The 22,761-nt window shown below is 38.2% G+C and overlaps 1 protein-coding gene across 2 annotated transcripts; it reads right to left on the bottom strand.

Annotated features, from left to right (window-relative positions):
- Positions 1 to 5,603: 5,603 nt before the first annotated feature.
- Positions 5,604 to 13,276, bottom strand: LOC135666722 (flavonoid 3',5'-hydroxylase 1-like). Of its 2 annotated transcripts, XM_065178343.1 has the most exons (3): positions 12,163 to 13,276; positions 10,125 to 10,605; positions 5,604 to 6,449 (listed from the first exon to the last, which is right to left on the bottom strand). In XM_065178343.1, exons 1-3 carry the CDS (start codon positions 13,051 to 13,053, stop codon positions 5,752 to 5,754), a joined length of 2,070 nt encoding a protein of 689 aa, XP_065034415.1. In that variant the 5' UTR covers positions 13,054 to 13,276; the 3' UTR covers positions 5,604 to 5,751. The 2 variants fall into 2 exon arrangements, with proteins under 2 accessions (XP_065034415.1, XP_065034416.1); XM_065178344.1 differs by lacking the exon at positions 10,125 to 10,605 and having other exon boundaries at positions 12,163 to 13,251.
- Between the last annotated feature and the right edge of the window lie 9,485 nt (positions 13,277 to 22,761).

Raw genomic sequence — 22,761 nt, 5'->3', positions numbered from 1 at the left:
CAGTACATGAAGGCAAACCTCCTCCCATATGATGTTAAGATTAATTCAAATAATTAAAATTAAATAAAATTAAAAAATCAAGATTTAGATTTAAATAAATAGATTATGATGAAAAGATTTATTTGAGATATGATAGATTTTTTTATTATTTTAAAAAACTTATGTTTTATCTTTTAGTCAATATAAATAGGTACCTTGGATCAATTAAAAAACACCATAGATTGGAAGTACTCTTTGTTTTCTCTATTATTCTCTTCCTCTTCTCCTTGAAATTTTATAGAAAAGCCAAAAGTGTAGTATCAGAGCTAACAATATGGTATCAGAGCTTGGTTCAAATAAGATCAATAGTATGATATTAGAGCCAAAGAAGATCAATAGGAGTATATCGATTAAAAAGAAAAGGAAAGGCTAATAGATCTAAAAAAAAAGAATATGGCAAGCATCAGAGTTTGTTCTTAATTTACTTCTTCCTATCTTTAAAGGTAATTATCAATTTTGAATTATTAAGATGAAAACCCTATTTATTTCATAAGAATTATGAAATTTGATAGAAAATGATAATGTTAAGTATAATTTACAAGATCCCAATATTACTAAAGATCAAAGAAATCAGATGAATGAGAATATACAAAAAGATATAAGAGCCCTCTATATGCTACAACAAGCAATAGATGATTCTGTATTTTTTTGAATCATGATGGCATCAATATTAATAGAAGCTTAAAAAAATATTAAAAAATATGTTTAGAGGCACAGATAAAGTAAAAAATTTTAAAACTTCAAATTTTTTAGTTTGAATTCGAAGCTCTTATGGTGAAAGATTATGAATCTATTATTGATTTCTTTTCCAAAGTATCTTTTCTTGTGAACCGATAAGATCTTACGATGAAAATCTAACAAATCAAACTATAGTAAAAAAGGTTTTACGGAGTTTATCTCCAAAATTTGATATGATTTCTACCGAAGAAGCTAAAGATACAAATATATTATCTATTGATAAATTAATGGGCTCCCTTTTAGTTCATAAACAAAAGGTAAATAGATCTTCAAAAGAAACTTCATAACATAATCAAAATAGGTAAGATGAAGGATTAAAAGAAAAATTCAGAAATCGAATGGGAGAGATCAAAATAGTAGAGGTCATGATCGAAAATGAAGGTAATAAAGAAACTCATCAATATTTTTGTTACAAAAATATTAGACATTTTAAAAAAAATTGTTGGTACAAAAATAAAAATCCAAATGTTTCTCTCAGCTCTTACTATGATCATCTTGAAAAAGATTGTTAGAATTAAAATTAAACAAATATCATAAGAAAAATAATGATGAAAAATGAGATAAAAAATTTTTTTTTTATAGTATCTAATAAAGAATATTCTAGATCTATTTGGTTTTTAAATAGTGGATGTAGTAATCGTATCATAGGGGATAAAAATTTATTCCAAATGCTAGGTGATTCAATCAAATCTATAGTACAAGATCGGAAATGACAATAAGGTTGATGATGTGATATTTATTCTTAATTAGATCGGAAATGACAATAAGATCGGAAATGACAATAAAGTAGAAGAAAAAGAAATAATTATTGTGAACACTAAATTTGATAAAAAAAAAAATATTGATGATGTGATATTTATTCTTAATTTAAAATAAAATCTTATCAATATAGGATAACTTATGAGAAAAGGATATTATACTATTTCTAATGATACAAAATACTTGATTTATGATAAAAAAAATTAAAAAATTAATAGCAACTGTGAGAATGACAAAAAATAAAATGTTTCCTTTATTGTTTTCGGATTTCTCTTTACATGCTGGTACAAAGGCTATGATTATCTGAATTTTTGTTGGTCTATATAAATTATCTCATATGATAAATTTATCAAAATAAGACTAAAGTTGATGAAAGTTTTGATGAGAGCGATGGGGAGCCACAATACAAGAAGCAAAAATTTTAGATTGTATTTCATCTACCACTAGTAAACATATTATAAAGACTATAAAAAAGGAGAGTACCAATACTGATGAAGATAAGGATGATAACTTTGAAGAAAGTTTCCATGATGAATATTCAAAATGGCAATAGAAATCTCAAGTATCAAAAGCCAACAATGGTTTTAACAAATCTTCTAAGGAAAATAAAAATAAGCAACCATTAAATATTTTAAAAAATATTAAAGATGCAAAAATGATATATGCAACACTAAAGACCAGTTTGCCGATATCTTTACAAAAGTTTTGGTAAAAAAAAAATATTTTATAGACAACTTCAAATTACAACTATTTGAATTAAGGAAGTGTATTAAGATTAATTCAAACAATATAGATTAGATAAAGAAAAAAAATAAAGATTTTGATTTAAATGAATAGATTAGGATAAAAAGATTTATTTGGGATATGGTAGATTTTTTAATTGCTTTAAAAATATTATAATTTACCTATCTTTTAGACAATATAAATAGATACTATTGAATCAATCCAAAAATACTATGGATTGGATTGGAAAAACTCCTAATTTTATCTACTATTCTCTTCCCCTTATCCTCGAAGTTGTGCAAGAAAAATCAACAGAGCTACAATGCACGACAATGACAAGCATGTAGTTGCAGTGAATTCAAGAATCAAAGTTGGGCTTCAACTACATTGAGATATCACATGTGCATACCTAAATGAAAGATAGGGGAGCTTTTCGTTGTGCAGTGTCATATAGATGAAATGAGATTACATGCATTGCATGTCCCACTTCATTCATTGGTATGGACTTGAGCTTTTCTTGTGGGCGCTTTGTGCCTGCGGTTGGGAGACCATAAAGCATTTCTGATGTATTGAGTAGGGATTTTTTTTCTGCAAATGATTGTCGAAAAACACAAAATAAAGGGGAATTTTCTTTTAAACCTTACAATGTAGTAAAATCTTGATCCTCATTTATGTTTTACACATTTTCTCTCTATTATTTTCATTTGTATCGAACATTTTGACCTAAATTTCGATTAAAAGTGGTTTTTCTATGAATATAAACAAGATTAAAAAAGGATTGTAATTTTTAATAAAACTCGACATGTGGCTAATAATTAAGACTCTAAGCAACCAATTATGTTTATACATGGTATCCAATTGGCCATTGATAGTCCACTTAACCAAATGATTATGTGGCTTCATTTCATATGATGATATGATACTATATAAGCATGATATCTAAAACAGAATATTTATATTTGATGAATGTATTAAGCTTTAGTCGAGATCTAATATTACGATTTGATCTAATGAGATAATTTTATTTGGTATAAATCATCAGTCAAAATATTTAAATTAAAATTAAAATTAATGCACCCATCAAATCCTTATAAGAAAATACGTGATAAAAAAAAACTAAGCTCTGAAGAAGTCGTCAGCTCAAATACTTCTGAAAGATCATTTGATTTGTTAACTTAATATGTTTCAAATTAGTGATCAAATCAATCGATTTCAAGATGTGGATTGATGTCCATTTTAACAGTAACAAATATCTAGAAGAGTAATAAATTATTATTTGAGTTTCACATATATATATATATATATATATATATATATATAAAAAAAAAAATAAGACAACGATTTGTTTGCAATTTAGTTGCAGGTTGATGCAGGAAGATGATCCATCACCAACCTGGGAGAAATAATCGAGAAACTTGGGTGACTGTTGCTATCTTGCATGATATTGTCGTGTTCTCGACGTCCCATGAGTGCTTTCGAGGCCAAACAAGGATGTGAACTCAGAGATGACGGCTTTGGCACGAAGCGAGAGTAAGGACGGAATTGAGAGAGCAGAGTTCATATGCTGACAGGAGACTTGCCCTTGCAGCGAAGCAATCAAGAAAAACAGAAGCAAACAAATGGCGACCACAACAGTTCATGGTGAGGCTTGTGTACGAGAAAATGCTACAATAATATATTTCTGAAAGGAATACATGACGAGCAGATGAAAGAGCCAATTGTATTCCCTCACTGATCCTTACAATTCCCACTCGTCATCTTATCCTCACGGGATGTGGACCATGGCGTCTTTCTTTCTTTTTTGCTGCTTTGTTCTCCGAGCTAATCCTCCAGATTGTGGCTTGGTCACATCTGACCTCTATCGCTGCAATAAGGGCATAAGTCACAGCTGACTCTCACACCATCTTCTTCTTCTGTGATATGTAACAAAAGAGTATTTAGTTTTTGGATCAAATCGCAGGGGAAGAAGAGACTGTTTTGCTTCTGTCGTTTAAAGAGAGGCAATTAATTGTTGGAACCATCCACTTCTATCAGAGACAGACAGTCTCTGATCCTTTTTATTTTGAAGTGCTGTTGCTTTTATACTTTCAAGCACTGAACCAGTCATTCCTATATGCATGCATCCTTGTTCAAGCGGTAATATGCTGCATCTTAATATCCCATGTCTTGTGTTCAGTTTGCATAGTGTTCATCAAACCCAACTTTTTTGGGGTTGAAAAAGTTATCTATGGATTGTTAAAGCATTTATGATCTTTAAGATAATATTAAAATATGTCATGAGTTCTCAAATCTTATATCGATCATATCAAGCCTAAACGGATTTGCTTATTAAGTCATTTCCTAACTCCTTAAACTTGTAGGATTTGTGATCCCCAATTCAATCTTTAAAAATGATGAACAAGTCCAGTGATCCTAAAGCATCAGATTTAAGATTCAGCCGGTGGCCAACTCTGGGGCGAGACTGTCACAACTCGAATGCAGTGTTCAGGCCTCAGCCCATCTTAATCTACAGCAACAATCACCAAAGCTTGTTTAGCTACCAACGTTTGTGTCTTGTGAGATATTAATTAGGAGAGGGAGAGAATGCTCTTGTAATTAGAGAGCTTATCAGAGTATTATGATTGATTAATGAATCAGAGAGCTCAGAGTATTATGATTTATAGATATTTTGAGATTTTTTTAAATACCCTTAAACTAGTTGATATTTAGCTATTGGAAAGGATAAATTTATCTTTTCTTCATAATTTAAATTACAAAATAATCAAAATACTCTTGATTGATGTTTGATCGGGAAAATTGGTTATTTGTTACCCTCGATCCGATGATCAACGTTGGGACCAAAGGATCGATCGATTTTAATGTTGACTATTTATTTATTTATTTATTTTTAAATTTATCAGTTTGAATTGGAATCGAAATAATTGATTATGGTCTTAATTTTAGTTTTATTTCTACCTACTTAGTGTTCATCAAAACCAATTCACTCAACTAACTCTCTCTCTCTCTCTCCCTCCCCCTTTTTGGGTTTAAGAAGTTCTCCCTCTTTCTTGAAGAATGATTGCTGAAGCATATGTTGGATTTATGATGTTTAAGATGACATTAGAATATCTATTTTGAGATCTTTATTAATATATTGTAACACAAGTGATATTTTCAATTAATTTTTTAAGAACGATGATCAAGTCGCCAGTAATCCTAATGTTCTCAAGCATATGCCAAAAGCCAATGCAGCCAGTGGTCAATTCTGGGACTGAAACTGGCCAATCCTGTTCAGGCCTCAGTCCATCTTGATCTATAACAACAACAACAAGATGATTGTCATCAAAGCATGTCTAGCTGCCAACTTCTGTCGTGTAACGATGCAGGTGTATTCATTCATATTCTATGGTTCTTCAAGCCATCCCAGTCTCAGTCTTTTGATGTAGCTACACATATCGACAATAGTTTTGCCGGCAATCGTATCACAGGTAGAGAAGCTACGTTCTTGTACAGCTAGCTACCTTTCAATTTCTGAGCTGAGAGAGCGAGAGATAGATAGATAGATAGATAGAGAGGGAGGGAGATCAGGCGTAGGCCGCCGGCGACAGGCGCGGGCGCAGAAAAACTTTGAGAGGCACAGCCTTGGGAAGAGCCAGGCCAAACTTCTCGTCCATGTTGAGCTCCTCGCCGTCGGGAAGGCTCCAGTCGAAAGCGTGCACTAGCATGCCCAACAGGTACTGGACGAACACCATGCCCACCAGCTTCCCCGCGCACACCCTTCTCCCGGCCCCGAAGGGGATGAACTCGAAGTCGTTCCCCTGCGGATCGTACCTCGCGCCCTTGCCTGTGATGAAGCGGTCGGGGTCGAACACCAGCGGCTCCTCCCACACCTCCGGGTCCCGCCCGATGGCCCAGATGTTGACGAGGAGCCGGGTGTTCTTGGGGATGTAGTAGCCGTTCACCTCGCAGTCCTCGTGGGAGAAGTGGGGGAGGCTGAGAGGGGTGGACGGGTGCAGCCGCATCGCCTCCTTGCATACCGCCTGCAGGTATGCGAGCTTCGGCAGGTCGGTTTCCTCCAGCAGGCGGTCGCGGCCGACCACATCGTCCAACTCCGCCTGCGCGCGGCTGAGGATCGCCGGGTTCTTGAGCATTTCCGCCATGGCCCACTCGACGATGATGGCGGAGGTATCGGTGCCGGCCGTGAACAGGTCCTGCATCAACACAGCTTGTTATGCACACTGTTCGAGTCAGATCAACTCAGAGAAATGCATTACATGGAATGGAATCAAGAGAGCCTCAAAACAGACACCCATATGATCCAAGCTGTCAATCTTATCATATCTATCTACCCTGCCGCCAACATCGTATTGAAAACTAAGTCATTGGCTAAATCACTCCCTTACTTTCTGCTCGTTTTGCTCAATCTTGCCGGGACAAGTGTACGCAGAAGAGCCTGACTTCATTAATAGGCTAAGTATTGAACAAGACAAAAGTCGTATCAAACACTTCATTACGGCGTTGACAAGCCACTACCATCTTCATTCTTGATGTGTATACGACGAGACACAGCCGATAAGTGTCCCAGAAAGCCCAAAGAACGAGCGTGGTGACGAGGATAAAAAGAGGAATAACTTTTGTATAGGAACAAATACTAGAAGACCAAAATACGCAGCGGAATAAAATGGAAACACAATCAAACAGAACACCAAGATATACGTGGAAAACCCCTTCAATGTGAAGGGTAAAAACCACGGGGCAAACTAGAGATAATCCACTATGAGAATAATGAATATACAAATCTCAATCTCTTGCCCAAAACCCTAGCAACAACCACAAGAGAATAACTGGGATACAAGAATCACGTCACTGCCCACAATATCTAAAACCTCCCCAAGTAATCACAGCAAGAGTCTACTGTAGATTTGATCTAACCTGAGATGAGAACACTGCTAGATGATTGTGAACAGTCTCTCTGCGTTGTCCTTGTCTTCTTCCCTTTCTTTCTCTTCCTTTTCTGCCTTGATCTCCTTCTTCTCTTTGGAATCCCGTGGCCTCAAAGATCTGCCTTGTTGCTGCCTTTTTATAGCCTTAATCTGCCTCTAAAACGCAGCCACCACACCCCCTAATCTTAATTAGGGTTAGGTTAAGAGAGGGTGTGGGCTGTGGGCTTATAAAGCCCACATGGGCTGAATATGGGCCATCAGCCCAACAACCTCCCCCTTCAGCCCATAAGAGAGGCTATCCCATGACTCCTCAATGTGAAGCCATGCCGACCAACTGTCGGCATATCTCCTGTCTTTCTTTTGGTAAGGTCTTCGTTAACATGTCTGCTCCGTTGTCATCTGTATGAATTTTCTGAAGCTGCAACTGCTTCTCTTCAAATACATTTCGAATCCAGTGGTATCTGACATCTATATGCTTTGACTTGGAATGAAACATTGGGTTCTTACACAAATGGATGGCACTTTGGCTGTCACAATGCACCACATAATTTTCTTGTTTCAGCCCCAATTCTTGTAAGAATTCTTTCATCCATAACATTTCTTTGCATACCTCTATAGCAGCAATATATTCTGCTTCTGTGGTGGAGAGAGCAATACACCTTTGTAACCTGGATTGCCATGACACAGCTCCCCCTGCAAAAGTAAGTACATAACCTGAAGTAGACTTCCTCGTATCTATATCTCTGGCCATATCTGCATCTGTGTAACCTGTCAACACAGGTGGTCCACCTCCAAAGCTTAAACAAACCTTAGAGCTCCCTCTGAGATATCTAAAAATCCACTTCACCGCTGCCCAGTGCTCTTTGCCTGGATTTGCAAGAAATCTGCTAGTAACACCCACTACATATGTGATGTCCGGCCTCGTACATACCATTGCATACATTAAACTTCCAACTGCTGAAGCATAAGGAACCTTTTGCATTTTCTCCTTCTCCTCATCACTTGACGGACTCTGTTCTGAGCACAACTTGAAGTGACCTGCAAGAGGAGAACCAACTGGCTTAGCATTGCTCATACTGAATCTTTCCAATACCTTCTCGATGTATTTCTCCTGTGACAACCAAATCTTCTTGTTTTTCCTGTCACGAGAAATCTGCATGCCCAGTATTTGCTTTGCTGGCCCCATGTCCTTCATTGCAAAAGACTCACTCAGTTCCTTCTTCAACCTGTCAATTTTAGACATATCTTTCCCAAGAATAAGCATGTCATCAACATAAAGTAAGAGAATAATAAAATCCTCACCAAACCATTTGATGTACACACAATGATCTGAAGCCATTCTTTTGTATCCATTTTCTGTCATAAATGAATCAAACTTTCTGTACCACTGTCTTGGAGCTTGTTTTAGCCCATACAAGCTCTTCTTCAACTTGCAGACAAAATTATCTTTACCTTTGACTTTGAAGCCTTCTGGTTGCTCCATATAAATTTCCTCCTCCAAATCACCATGAAGGAAAGCTGTCTTCACATCTAACTGCTCAACCTCCAAGTCCTGGCTAGCAGCAATACCTAAAGCAACACGAATAGAAGACATTTTAACAACAGGAGAAAAAATCTCTTCAAAGTCAATACCTTTCTTTTGACCAAAGCCTTTCACAACCAATCTAGCTTTGTACTTTGGTTGAGAACAATATTCTTGAGTCTTCAACCTAAAAACCCACTTGTTCTTCAAGGCCTTCATTCCATTTGGTAGCAGCACCAAATCATAAGTGTGGTTCTTCTGAAGAGCATCCATCTCTTCCTGCATAGCAGCTAACCACTTCTCTTTCTGCTCACTCTCAACTGCTTCCTGGTAACTCTCTGGTTCACCTGCATCAGTAAGCATCACATACTCATCTATAGAGTATCTTCTGGAAGGTTGACGTTGTCTAGAAGATCTTCTCAACTGAGGTTCTGCGGGAACTTGCTCTCCTACTTCTTCTTGCTCAACATGTCCTACAGGTAGATCAATATCAGGTTCTACACCATCTTCCTGCATATCTCCCCCATCACCCTGATATACTGGAGGAGTAACTGGGTCACAATCTGCTAATCCTTCTGCAGAAGTCTTGGCTGGTGCCTTCTTCTTCAAATCCTCAAAGGTTTGATCCTCAAAGAAGATCACATCTCTACTCCTGAACACCTTCTGCTTTTCTGGATCCCAAAGCCTGTAACCAAACTAATCATGTGAGTAACCAAGAAAAATACATTCTTTAGACTTACCATCCAGCTTGGACCTCTCATTATCTGGAACATGTGCAAATGCACGACAACCAAACACTTTCAAATGCCTGTAGGAAACATCTTTCCCTGACCATACATGCTCTGCAACATCACCATCTAGGGTTGTACATGGTGATAAGTTGATCACATCAACTACAGTCCTCAAAGCCTCATCCCAAAACCTTTTGGGTAGCTTGGCCTGTGAAAGCATACATCTGATCTTTTCCATGATGGTGCGGTTCATCCTCTCTGCAATTGCATTATGCTGAGGTGTACCAGGAACTGTCATCTCATGTTGGATTCCATGTGACCTGCAATAGTCATTAAACAATCCTGTATACTCACCACCATTATCTGATCTTATGCATTTCAATTTTCTTTCTGTCTCCCTTTCAACCCTGGCATGAAACTCTTTAAAGACATTAATAACCTGATCTTTGGTCTTCAAAGCATAGGCCCAAACTTTCCTAGAAAAATCATCTATAAAAGTGACAAAATAAAGTGCACCACTTATACCAAGAACATCAACAGATCCACCAGGAGTTTTTGTCCTCAAAGGACCACATACATCTGTATAAACACGGTCTAAGGCATGCATTTTTCTAGACAAAGCAGCACTAGCAAATGAAACTCTATGTTGTTTACCAGCTAAACAATCAATACAAGGGTTCAGATGTATACCTCTGAGATCTGGTAATACCTCTCTCTTGGAAAGAGTTTGCAGCCCCTTCTCGCTCATGTGTCCTAATCGCCTATGCCCCAACTCCATACTGAAGTCTTTCTCTGTAGCATTTAACTGCTCACCATAAGCTTTAGCCTGCAACCTGTACAAAGTATGACATTTCTTTCCATTAGCTATAACAAGAGAACCCTTACTGAGTTTCCATTGCCCTCTGTGAAATCTGCTTTCATAGTCTTCATCATCTAGTCTTCCAACTGAAATTAAATTCAGCCTCAAGTCAACCACATGTCTCACATCCTTAAGTACCAACTTGCAGCCAAGGTTGGTCTTTAAATGGATATCACCCATGCCAATGATGTCTGCTGTGCCATAGTTGCCCATCTTGACAACACCAAAGTTTCCAGACCTGTATGTAGCAAAAAACTCCCTCCGTGGTGTAGCATGATAAGAAGCACCTGTGTCAATCACCCACTCAAGATCCTGACACACACAAGAAAAAATATCATCAGAAGGAGACAAAATCAAATAATCACCACCCTGCACTGTAGCTGTAGTATTATCCTTTGACTCTGTAGACTCCACTTCTTTTCCCTTTTTCTTGTTCTTCTTAGGTTGCTTACATTGATTCTTGTAATGTCCTTTCTCACCACAGTTATAGCAAACAATATCTTTTCTTGATCTTGACTTGCTCCTACCCATACGTGAACTGCTTCTGGACTTTGACCTTCCTCTGTTCTCTGAGATAAGTGACTGTAAATCATTCTGAGATGTTGCTGAACTCTTTCTTCTCAACTCCTCATTCAACAAACTACTTGTTACTTGACTCATAGTGACAATACCATCTGGCGCAGAATTACTGAGGGAAACCACCAGTGTCTCCCAACTTTCTGGTAATGAACTGAGAAGTAACAATGCCTGCAACTCATCATCAAGAGACATTTTCATAGAGGATAACTGGTTAATAATACTCTGCATTTCATTCAAATGCTCAGCAATAGAAGCACCCTCTCTATATTTTAGGTTCACAAGTTTTCTGATCAAAAAAGCTTTGTTGCCAGCTGTTTTTCTCTCATAGAGACTTTCCAATTTTTTCCAAAGAGAATATGCAGAAATTTCAGTAGAAACATGGTGAAAGACACTATCATCAAGCCACTGTCTAATAAACCCAATTGTTTTTCGATCTAACCTCTTCCACTCATCATCTATCATAGTTGTAGGTTTTGCACTATCCCCTTGCAAAGGTTCATACAAATCTTTGCAATACAAGAGATCTTCCATTCTTGGTTTCCATATCATCCAATTATTTCCATTCAAACTAATCATGCGAGAAATATTACTGGCCTCCATGTTCAAATACAAAAATTAAATCACCAAAACCCCGCTCTGATACTAGTTGATGGGGATAAAAAGAGGAATAATCTTTGTATAGGAACAAATACTAGAAGACCAAAATACGCAGCGGAATAAAATGGAAACACAATCAAACAGAACACCAAGATATACGTGGAAAACCCCTTCAATGTGAAGGGTAAAAACCACGGGGCAAACTAGAGATAATCCACTATGAGAATAATGAATATACAAATCTCAATCTCTTGCCCAAAACCCAAGCAACAACCACAAGAGAATAACTGGGATACAAGGATCACGTCACTGCCCACAATATCTAAAACCTCCCCAAGTAATCACAGCAAGAGTCTACTGTAGATTTGATCTAACCTGAGATGAGAACACTGCTAGATGATTGTGAACAGTCTCTCTGCGTTGTCTCGTGGCTCCAAAGATCTGTCTTGTTGCTGCCTTTTTATAGCCTTAATCTGCCTCTAAAACTCAGTCACCACACCCCCCTAATCTTAATTAGGGTTAGGTTAAGAGGGGGTGTGAGCTGTGGGCTGATATAGGAGGAGGCCGGAATCTAGTGGTGATCATGTTGTTATGAACTCGACAAACAATGGATAATACCGTTGACCCTGGGAAACTGTTATTGAAGGTAACAAAGCAGTAATTTGAAGATATGATTCCCATCGGAAAACTTACGAAGATGAGTGCTTTAACGTTGACTTCCGAGATGGTCTCCCCGTCCTCCGTCACCTTGTTCGCCATGACCTTGTCGATGAAGTCCATCCTCCCCTGCCGCTCCCCCTTGGCCGCCTCGTGCTCCTCGAACAGCTTCGTCACCATGGCGTCGAACCTCAAGTGCACGCTCAACATCTTCTTCTGTATCCCCTGCAGGTCCATCCACGCGATCGACGGGAAGAAGTCGCCGATGTTGAACTGCGCGCCGCCGGTCAGCATGTCCACCAATATGTCCTTGAACTTGTTGGACTCCTCCCCGTGGGCGTCGAACACCCGCCTGCTCACCAAGATCAACCCGACGACGTTGGCCAGCGTGCACACCAGCACGTCCATCAGCTCCACCGGCTCGCCGGCCTCGGCCAGGCCGTGCAGGGAGCGGGCCATGCGCCGGAACTCATCCCGGCGGACGGGGGCCCAGTCGGCGAAGGCCTTGCCGCCGAGGAGGTGCAGGCTGCACATCTTGCGGAGGAGCTTCCACGTCGGGGTGTAGTCGGCCATCACCAGGTTCTGGCGCTGGTAGCTGACGTCGCGGGCGCTGATGGGGTCGGGGCGGTTGGCGAACTGGGCGTCGACGGTCTTGAGGAAGGCGCGTGCAGCGTCGGCGTTGGAGGCCACGACGCAGCCATGAGAGCCCAGCCGGAGGAACATGATGGGGCCGTAGCGCTCGGCGAGGCGGGCGAGGCTGGAGTGCGCGCTGGCCCCGACGAGGAGAAGCGAGCCGAGGATGGGGAGCCCCCGGGGGCCCGGCGGGTAGGGGAAGCGGGAAGGCGACTTGCGGAGGAAGCGGTGGAGGAGGAGGTGGACGAGGAGGCAGAGCGCGGTGGCGGCCACGAGGTAGGGATCGATCGCCATACCGCTGCCGATGGTGCAATCTATGAGAGTCTTCTCCTCGTGATGAAGCCCGGAAGTGCTACAAATAGCCGCTAAGAGAGTAAAAAAATGTGAACATCAATTTTTTACTTTTCTGCGCTCATAGCAATCTTTAACATTAAACTATACAAGAAATAAAATGTACAGAAATGAAACGAAAGCTATAAAACTTTGTTCAAAATACGATCACGTTTTCGTTGGTAGGTTTATGTTAACCGCAGGACGAAACAATCATAAAAAGGATGAAGAGGTGCCAGTCTGTTCTCTAAATCAATCCTCGATCCAGATTGCCAGTGTTAATGTATCAAAAAGCATGTAAGTTAAAATCAATTGTTATTTCTATGATTCAGTTCAACATGAAAGACAAATTTTGCTTCATCCATAAGAAATGGTCTAAAAGAAAAAGGTTTGGTCGTTTTCATTCTCTTTTTTTTTTTATTTCACATAACATGGTGGAAGTAAATGGAAAAAGGTGAAAATGATTGTGCTGAATTTGTGATGGAAACTCTCTCTCTCTCTCTCTCTCTCTCTCTCTCTCTCAATGGGATGAAAACATGGAGGAGGATAAGACGAGATGCAGTAGATAAAGGAAGTTGAAACTTTTGCTGGACAATCAAATGAATCCATTTTGCAAACCTAGTGAATGGCACCCCCTAAGAATGCACAACAGTTGTGATTTAACTGTAGGAAAGCAGAAGAGAGACGAAGAACAGCAACAAACATGGCAGATTTGGTGGGAACGGGAGCAGATTGCTGTGACTTGTTGGCATTTAGCATCTGTTCCATGTTATCTTGCTGATTCCATGTTTCAACCAGATCTGTAACACCCGAGTGAATCAACTCAACACTTCCCCACACAGCCTTCTCCTAAACAATGCTTTGACTGACATCAGGCTGGCATAAGGAATGAAACAGATGTGGCATCTGAAAGCTACAGTTCATCTACTCTCTTATGTTGCCTCTGAAAGCTACACTTTTTTTTAATGAAACTTCCAAGTTTGAATTGATCGACACCCAATACAGGAGGCTTCAGAAAAATCATGAACTACCCAAATCAAACAAACGGGTGTTACTTCTTGAGGTCCATAATTGCTGTGGGATTTGTTGAAACAGATAGGGATGTTAAGGTCCACGAAAAGAAGTCCCGAAAAGTTCAATCGCATGTATAGCACCACTTCTTTGACTATTTTTACGTTTGATGATGTTTATGTATTCACACTGTTCTTGTTGAGATTATTTGTGCTGCTATAAGGTTAAGGCTCCATGAACTAATAATCCAAGATGAGAAACAAATATAATTCAATTGTAAGAATCAAAATGTTCTATCATACTATCTGACTTTACAGTGACCTTCAATAATTTGATCAAAACCAAAAGTGATAGCCCTCGAGCGAGCTATTATAATATAGTTAGCGAAGAGTAAGTCTTGTTATAGCTATATAATAAGATCATTTAGTCTTATATTAATTAAGGAGTAGGGACTCATAAATCCATTGAATCTTCTTTACCCTTAAAAATTCTTTTTAGAGTTAATGTACTCTAAAAAGTAAAATCGTATGGTACACTCATATGTCCAAAATGGATAATTCCCCAAAAGTCCAATCGCATGTATAGCACCACTTCTTTGACTATTTCTACGTTTGATGATGTTTATGTATTCACACTGTTCTTGTTGAGATTATCTGTGATGTTATAAGGTTAAGGCTCCATGAACTAATAATCCAAGATGAGAAACAAATTTAATCCAATTGAAAGAATCAAAATGCTCTATCATGCTATCTAACTTATAATATAGTTAGCGAAGAGTAAGTCTTGTTATAGCTATATAATAAGATTATTTAGTCTTATATTAATTAAGGAGTAGGGACTCATAAATCCATTGAATCTTCTTTACCCTTAAAAATTCTTTTTAGAGTTAATGTGCTCTAAAAAGTAAAATCGTATGGGTACACTCATATGTCCAAAATGGATAATTCCCAAAAAGTTCAATCGCATATATAGCACCACTTCTTTGACTATTTTTACGTTTGATGATGTTTATGTATTTACATTGTTCTTGTTGAGATTATTTGTGCTGCTATAAGGTTAAAGCTCCATGAACTAATAATCCAAGATGAGAAACAAATATGCAGGAATCCAATTGAAAGAATCAAAACGCTCTATCATGCTATCTGACTTCACAGTGGCCTTTATTAATTTGATCAAAACCAAAAGTGATGGCCCTCGAGCGAGCTATTATAATATAGTTAAAGCGAAGAGTAAGTCTTGTTATAGCTATATAATAAGATCATTTAGTCTTATATTAATTAAGGAGTAGGGGCTCATAAGTCCGTTGAATCTTCTTTATCCTTAAAATTTCTTTTTAGAGTTAATGTGCTCTAAAAAGTAAAATCGTATGGAAACACTCATATGTCCAAAATGGATAATTCAACGCAAGCCCAATGACCGCTAAGTGATTTATCACCATTAAGAGTCTTCCCTGACCTCTTCTAATATATGTATGAATAGTATCTGTAAGCGCTTAATGGAATTATTCTACTTTTAGTGAAGCGAGTTAACTAAAATCTAAAGATGCATTTTAATGTAATAATATTTGCCTTAAAGGACGACAATGATGTCATGACAACTTGTACTTGATTTAGAAAGGATAAAGGACATTGCTCTCTTAGAAATTGATTGATTGACATTGAAAAACTCTAGTAGATGCATTTATTCTAATTGATCTTGGAAAACTAAATGTAAATAAGTTAAACTTTTATTAGAAATTCTTATAAAAGAAATTTTAATGATTTGTATACTCTTCTACTTTTAGAGATTCAGTTGTTTTTTATTTTTCTTTCCGCTCATTATATACACTTAGTTTTCTTCTAATATACTCTTCTAGAATGAGGAGTCATGTCTCATAATTTGAGAATCAAATGTGAAATATTCATGGTATGATGCGTCATCTTCTCTATAATGATGATGTTATTGTTGTGATGCAAATCAATACTTAGCGGAGCTAAATATGCTGTAAATATGAAATTGTACCATACATAATGGAGGTTAATTTGCACCAAATATGCAATCAAAACAAGATTGGAGATAATATTAGAGAAGCAGGAAGAAGAATCAAGTAACTGTTTCAGTTGTTATATTTGAGAAAACTCTAAAATGTAATAGGGAATTAAAATGTAATCATCTGTAACATCTACAATATTCTTACACCAAAAGGTTCCCCACAGTTCATCTAACGTAAATGAATATATAAAAGAATCAGTAATACTTGACATAACATGTTCTTTCTTTTCTTACACTCTATATACAATGTGATGTAGAGAGAGATTGCATTACGTTCCCTGTGGATTAGAAAAATCGATGTGGCTTGGACTGCATGCTATGTCATCGTTACGTAATAAAGAGGAGCTGTGTCATCATCCGTAGAAATTTCAAGAGCTTCTTGTCGACAGTCCAATCGATCACCAGCGGTTTTGCTCGTCTACCTCAATAGTCTCAAGGTTTTCTAGTTGCGGACATCACGGAGTTGAATTTCTATTGTATCTCTGAATAGTCAACTGACTTTGCATACAACTTTTCCAAGATCAGACTTTTCTACGTCAAGACTCGAGAGTTTGACTTTATGGATGTAAGCAGCATAGCGAGATCTTTAGGTTACACGAATTCAGGTAAGTCGAAGCAACTTCCAACAGCAGCCTAAAAACTGAAGAACTATATGATATTTTGCATCTGGTGCAGGTGCTGATCATAATATAGGAGCTTTGTGCATGGATCCTAGTTTTGGTTTGTATCTGCACTGCATAAACTAAAAGCTAGATGACAGTGAGGGCAGACAAGTCGAAATGACACCTCCGAGATATGTAATCTTTTCTTGACATCACTGCTTGCTTCTGTGTTCCACGATGCCTTGTTTTCTTGTCCATGGAAAGTTTTGCTAGCTCATCACGCTGTATTCATGCAATTGACGTCCTCTTTTTGAAGATGAAAGCTCTTCTTCCTCCGAACTATTCGATTGTGGAGAGAAAAAGAAGAGTGGTGAGGCTTTTGTCAAAATAGATAAAAAGATAAACCCTTTTTACATGTTAGTTCGATGTTGTATGCTGTAGTCACTACAAGATTTACGACTCCAATTTCTACTCGTTATGAAACCTATTTGAATCACAAATATAAAAATTATGCGCATGTAAAAGGATCAGAACTTCGGTGTCCCTACCAATGTTTAGGGTTTGTCATGATTATTGATACAATTGTTTAAAACACTCACCAACAAGACAACATGGACGTGAATCAAAAGATCAAGATGAGAAGGTCAACCTCTTCTCGAACAACCAGGGCGACTATTGTCACCCTATTATCTTCATGCTATACATATATATATTCCAAAGACTATTACGTAGAAACCGATAAGCATAACGAATGAGATTTTCCTAACTGCATAGCATATGAGATTTCTTCAACCCTGTTGTACAGAGTCTTCGAGTCTATTTCCATGCTTCAGTGCATAATGCTGGAATGTAGTTCCTGCAATATATCAACAGTTTCACAGTAAAAGATATCTAGAAACAATTAAGCAGCCGTAACCCAAAAAGACACATGAAGCATCAAACATTCAGAAGATTTATTACCATTTGTATGTGCAATGTCACCCTACTCCATGCTCAACATACTGATGTTATTTTTAGAATTTGAAAAAATATATATATATTTTTTAAAATAGAAGTATTAAAACTTCAAAAAAATTTGTACAATCAATAAAGTGATATCATCTATGAACATGAAAACAGAATGGCACTTCATGATTGTCCCTAGACATTCATGTGACCGAATACAATGTACCAATTTAAAAATTAAAAGTATTGAATTTTGAAATAATTTCATACAACCAATGAAGTGATAGCATCTACAATCCCTTAAAAAGATTTTTTACTTTACAATTGTTAAAACCTGTTTTCGGGTAAATAATCAGTATTTAAACTAAGAATTAATGTATGCTTATCATAAAAAAAAAAAGAAGATAAACTATTTTCTTAATCCAACTTTACCATCTATGAATGTGCTAGCTAGTTTGATTGGTAAATATATTGTCAAATCACTGCAAAGTATTAAAATCAAATCCTCAAAATCTGTCTTTCTGCCTCTTACCCAAGTGTTCACTAGTTTACTTGGGATTTTATTGAACCAACTTGTCCCCTCCTCCAGACTAACTATTAGTTGAAACTTTAATTTGCATTGATATATTTTAAGAGTTATTATGATAACAATATTGTGATTAATCTCATAGGCAACTTTTGCATGCACTAAAATTTAAATGCTAATTAAAAGAGAAAGCTTTGCTACCTTCCATAATTGTTGATTCTGGAATGCGTGACACTTAGATGCCTTCCCTCCTCTTTTTTTTTTTTGTGAATTGTTTCTCCAAGATTGGACATTTCAGAATCATTAAGGATCGGAGGCCGGAGAGATACTGCCACAAATCTTGGGGTAATGATTTAAGCTTCGGGCAAACCTCGATATGCACCCGATGAAGCATCGTGAGTTGTTGTAGTTCAAGCGGCAAGGACAGTAGGTTTGGACAATCATCAATTAATAAACTCTCGAGAGAGGTGAGCTGACCAATGTCTTCTGTTAATGAAGTTAGACCTATGCAATCAAGAATATTGAGTCTTTTGAGGGACGTGGGGCACCTAGGCATTTTTCTCAATCTCCCACATTCAATGATGCAAAGATCTTCTAGCTCCGGTGGGAGTCCAATTGGTATTGTTGTTGATGATGATGGAAGTGCAGGCGAGAAATCAATCAGGTTGCCACAATCCATTGCAACTAATGATTTCAAGGACTTCAAGCCTTGAAACTCCTCAGGGAACGTCCTCAGATCTTCACAAGAATCGATTGTCAGAGTGTGAATGGAGACGAGGCTTTTCCAAAACATGGACCGCCTTCATGAGAACAACCAATCGCAGTTAACAGCATTCAATCGTCGAAGCCCTATACTCCATGATGCCTTCGTGTCCTCTCCCTGTATCTCGATCTCGTTGCGTCCAACGATACGTAATTCTTCAAGGAACTGTAGATCACGAGGAAAGGTAAAACGTGTCTCGCCATCTACAGTTGCACTATCAGCGTAAATCAAGAGGACGGCTAATGTGCTCAGGTTCTCAATCGATCCCAACAACATCCTGTTGCCGCTCGGCATACCCAGAAATTTGAGGGAAGGCAACCGTGGCATTGATCCCAACTTCGAGCACTCTGAGATTCTTAGCTCAACAAGGTGCGGGAAGCACTTCCCCTCCTCCACTGCTCCGCCACCCTCCACCTCCCACCATTGCTCCAAGCTTGGCATCCCCTCCAGAACCAGCCTTTTCAATGCCGGGAATGTTTGTTCTCTGCAATCACCTCCACCTTCACCACGGATGATATGCTTCAGGGAATCCATATGTTTTAAACATAGCACCTCGAGCGAGGGCAGCAGCCAAAACGAAGGGAGATGATGGCAATTTCTGCATCCACCGAGATGAATCTCCACCAGCAGCTGGTACCGACTCAACAATTGCTCATCTGATGACCACGTCGGAAACCTGACTCCTCCGTAGCCCCAGATCGATAAGACCTTTATGCCGTCGGGTGGTGCCAGTGCTTCCAATAACGCCTCGCTATTCTCAGCTCTCGTCTCAACATTCTCGGAAAGTGATTCTTCCTCGGTCCATTCGACAACTCCCCAACATAGTGCCAAAGAGTGTAGGTCTCGTTTAGAATGGAGATTAGCTTCTCTTGCATTTGCAGCATCTCTCACTTTTCCCAGGCCATATATCTCTAGTTTGCCTGAAAGGTTTAACTCCTTTAGCTGTCCTATTCCTCTCCCAGCACCAACACCCACGATGTATTTTGACAATGTGTGCAAGCAGCTTAATCTCCCCTGAGATGGCCTTCGGGCATGTCCCTCAGCTCCGTACATTCATCGAGAAAGAGATGCCTGAGATTACTCATTTTCTTCATCTTACTTGGTAACTTACGTAGCTGTCGACATCCAGAAAGCTTCAACGTCTGCAAGTTGAGCAGCGTGGTGATAGCTTCAGGTAACTCCGCTATTTTAGAGTAAGAAATGTCCAGGAATCTGACATGCTTGAGATGTTGTGCTAGATTTAGCTGTAAGCATAAAAATCTGTAATTATGCTAAGTCAATAATGCGGAATTAACCTATATGCCAGGATTTGAAATCAATACATAGATCAAATTATACGATGCGTACCTTTTGAAGCCATCCTTTGATCTGCTCAGCACCGTGATCAAGATTGCTGCAGGCTCCGTCTTTAATCCGATTGCGCTGCGGAATCTGCAGGGAGTGCGAAGAGTAGACCCTTTCTCCTCTCTTCCTATCCGATCACTCAAATTGATGGATTTGGGGAGAGAGTTTTGGGGAGAGAGTCGAGGAGAATAACTAAATTCCTCAACGGAGAGATGCGACGTTATAACGCTCTAACACCCTTTCTCAGAAGATTTCCTCCCATCAAGGATATCTCCGAGGAATCGTTCCGTAATGGACTTGGCTAAAATATCGCAACGGAACCCAATTCTATTATATATCTTATTCAATAAAAACGCCACATATTCTAACATTCTCCCACTTGGCCCATTAATTGATAAGATATAAAAGAGATACAAAATCAAAACAAACAAAACAAAATTTGTTTGAAAACAATTTTATCTAATTGGATTCCAAAAAATTTTGAAAAGCATTTTATACATGGCCATGTTTTAAAAATAAGCCAATAAGTCCAATAATCACAATAATACTATATTAAGTCCAACTATCAATGCGAGTCATAACGGTTGTATTTCATCAATGTCATACTCCCTTCTATGTACCACAACATTGTTAGTCTTTCCTAACATAGTCCATAATGACCCCTGTAATTTGTCTTGTCAAGACAATCTTGTTATTACATTCAACCATAATATGCATAAACATAAATGTAAACAGGATAGCAGAAACAGATAACTTTAATTAAGTTAAAATGTCAATAATAGCATCCACATAAACATGCATCACCATATCCTTTATGACTTGCTCACAAGCCCCATTCTAAGAACATGTTCTTTGAATATTTTGCACTATAAGGCTTTTGTCAATGGATCAGCAATCATCATAGTGGTGCTCAAGTTCTCAATTGACACTTGCTGTTTCTGGACTCTTTCTCTAACCACCAAGTACTTTAACTCAATGTGCTTGGAACCACTAGAGTACTTGTCATTCTTAGAGAAGAAAACTGCTACGGTGTTATCACAAAATATCTTCAGCGGCTTGGTAATTGAGTCGACCACACCAAGTCCTGAGATAAAATTTCGCAGCCATAAAGCTTGATTTGTGGCCTCAAAGCATGCCACAAATTCAGCTTCCATTGTTGATGATGCAATAAGCGATTGCTTTGCACTTTTCCAAGAGATTGCCCCACCAGCTAACATAAATACAAATCCTGAAGTGAACTTCCTGCTGTCGAGGCAATTTGCAAAATCAGCATCTGAATATCCAGTTACTTCAAGCTGATCAGATCTCCTGTATGTGAGCATATAATCTTTTGTCCCTTGTAGATATCTCATTACTTTCTTTGCAGCTTTCCAATGTTCCATTCCTGGGTTGCTTTGATATCTACCCAGCATTGCAACTGCAAAACTGATATCTGGTCTTGTACAAGTTTGAGCATATAGTAGACTTCCAACTACGCATCCATAAGGAATATTCTTCATTTGATTCTTTTCTAAGTCATTTCTAGGGCACTGGTTTTGACTGAATTTTTCACCTTTAGTAATAGGCACATCATTGGTTGAGCAAAGCTGCATATTAAATCTCTCCAAGATACGATCAATATATCCTTTTTGAGACAATCCTAATAATCCTTGAGATCTATCCCTGAATATCTCAATGCCAATGACATAGGATGCCTCATTCATATCAACCATCTTAAAGTTCTTGTTGAGAAATATCTTGGTTTCGTGCAATAAACCAAGATCACTACTGGCAAGTAAAATATCATCCACATATAAGACCAATATAATAAACTTGCTCCCACTTACCTTCAGGTATATACACTGATCAACAGTGTTTTCCTTAAATCCGAAGGAAGTAATGGTATTATGAAACTTTATATACCATTGTCTGGAAGCTTGTTTAAGGCCATAAATGGATTTCTTAAGTTTACAAGCCCAACTTTCTTTTCCCTTTTCTATGAATCCTTCAGGTTGTTCCATATAGATTTCCTCATCCAGATCCCCGTTCAGAAATACCGTTTTCACATCCATCTGATGCAACTCAAGATCATAATGAGCTACTAATGCCATAACGATTCTTAATGAGTCCTTTTTAGAAACAGGAGAAAAAGTCTCATTATAGTCGATGCATTCCTTCTGAGAAAAACCTTTGGCCACAAGTCTGGCTTTATATCGTTCGATATTGCCCGTTGAGTCGCGTTTTGTCTTAAAGACCCATTTACAACCGACTCTTTTACAATCATTGGGCAATTCAACGAGATCCCAGACATCATTCTGTACCATTGATTTTAACTCTTCTTTCATTGCATCATACCATTTTTCAGAATCGTTACTTTCTATGGCTTGTGAAAACGATAAGGGGTCTCTTTTTATTCCTATATCATAATCTGATTCTTGTAGATATACAACATAATCATCAGAAATGGCATG

This window comes from Musa acuminata, unplaced genomic scaffold (genome assembly GCF_036884655.1).
Source record: "Musa acuminata AAA Group cultivar baxijiao unplaced genomic scaffold, Cavendish_Baxijiao_AAA HiC_scaffold_1123, whole genome shotgun sequence".
NCBI classification, from domain to species: domain Eukaryota; kingdom Viridiplantae; phylum Streptophyta; class Magnoliopsida; order Zingiberales; family Musaceae; genus Musa; species Musa acuminata.
Note: the sequence above shows the minus strand (reverse complement) of the source record. Positions and strands in the feature narration are given on the sequence as shown.

Excerpts from the sequence above, each read along its gene's own strand:
- LOC135666722 (XM_065178343.1), bottom strand. The coding sequence starts at position 13,053 with ATGGCGATCGATCCCTACCTCGTGGCCGCCACCGCGCTCTGCCTCCTC. Across the intron at positions 10,606-12,162 it reads ACGTTAAAGCACTCATCTTC|GATCTTGAGTGGGTGATTGA; the intron begins GTAAGTTTTCCG and ends TGTGTGTGTCAG. Across the intron at positions 6,450-10,124 it reads GGTATTACCAGATCTCAGAG|GACCTGTTCACGGCCGGCAC; the intron begins GTATACATCTGA and ends GTGTTGATGCAG.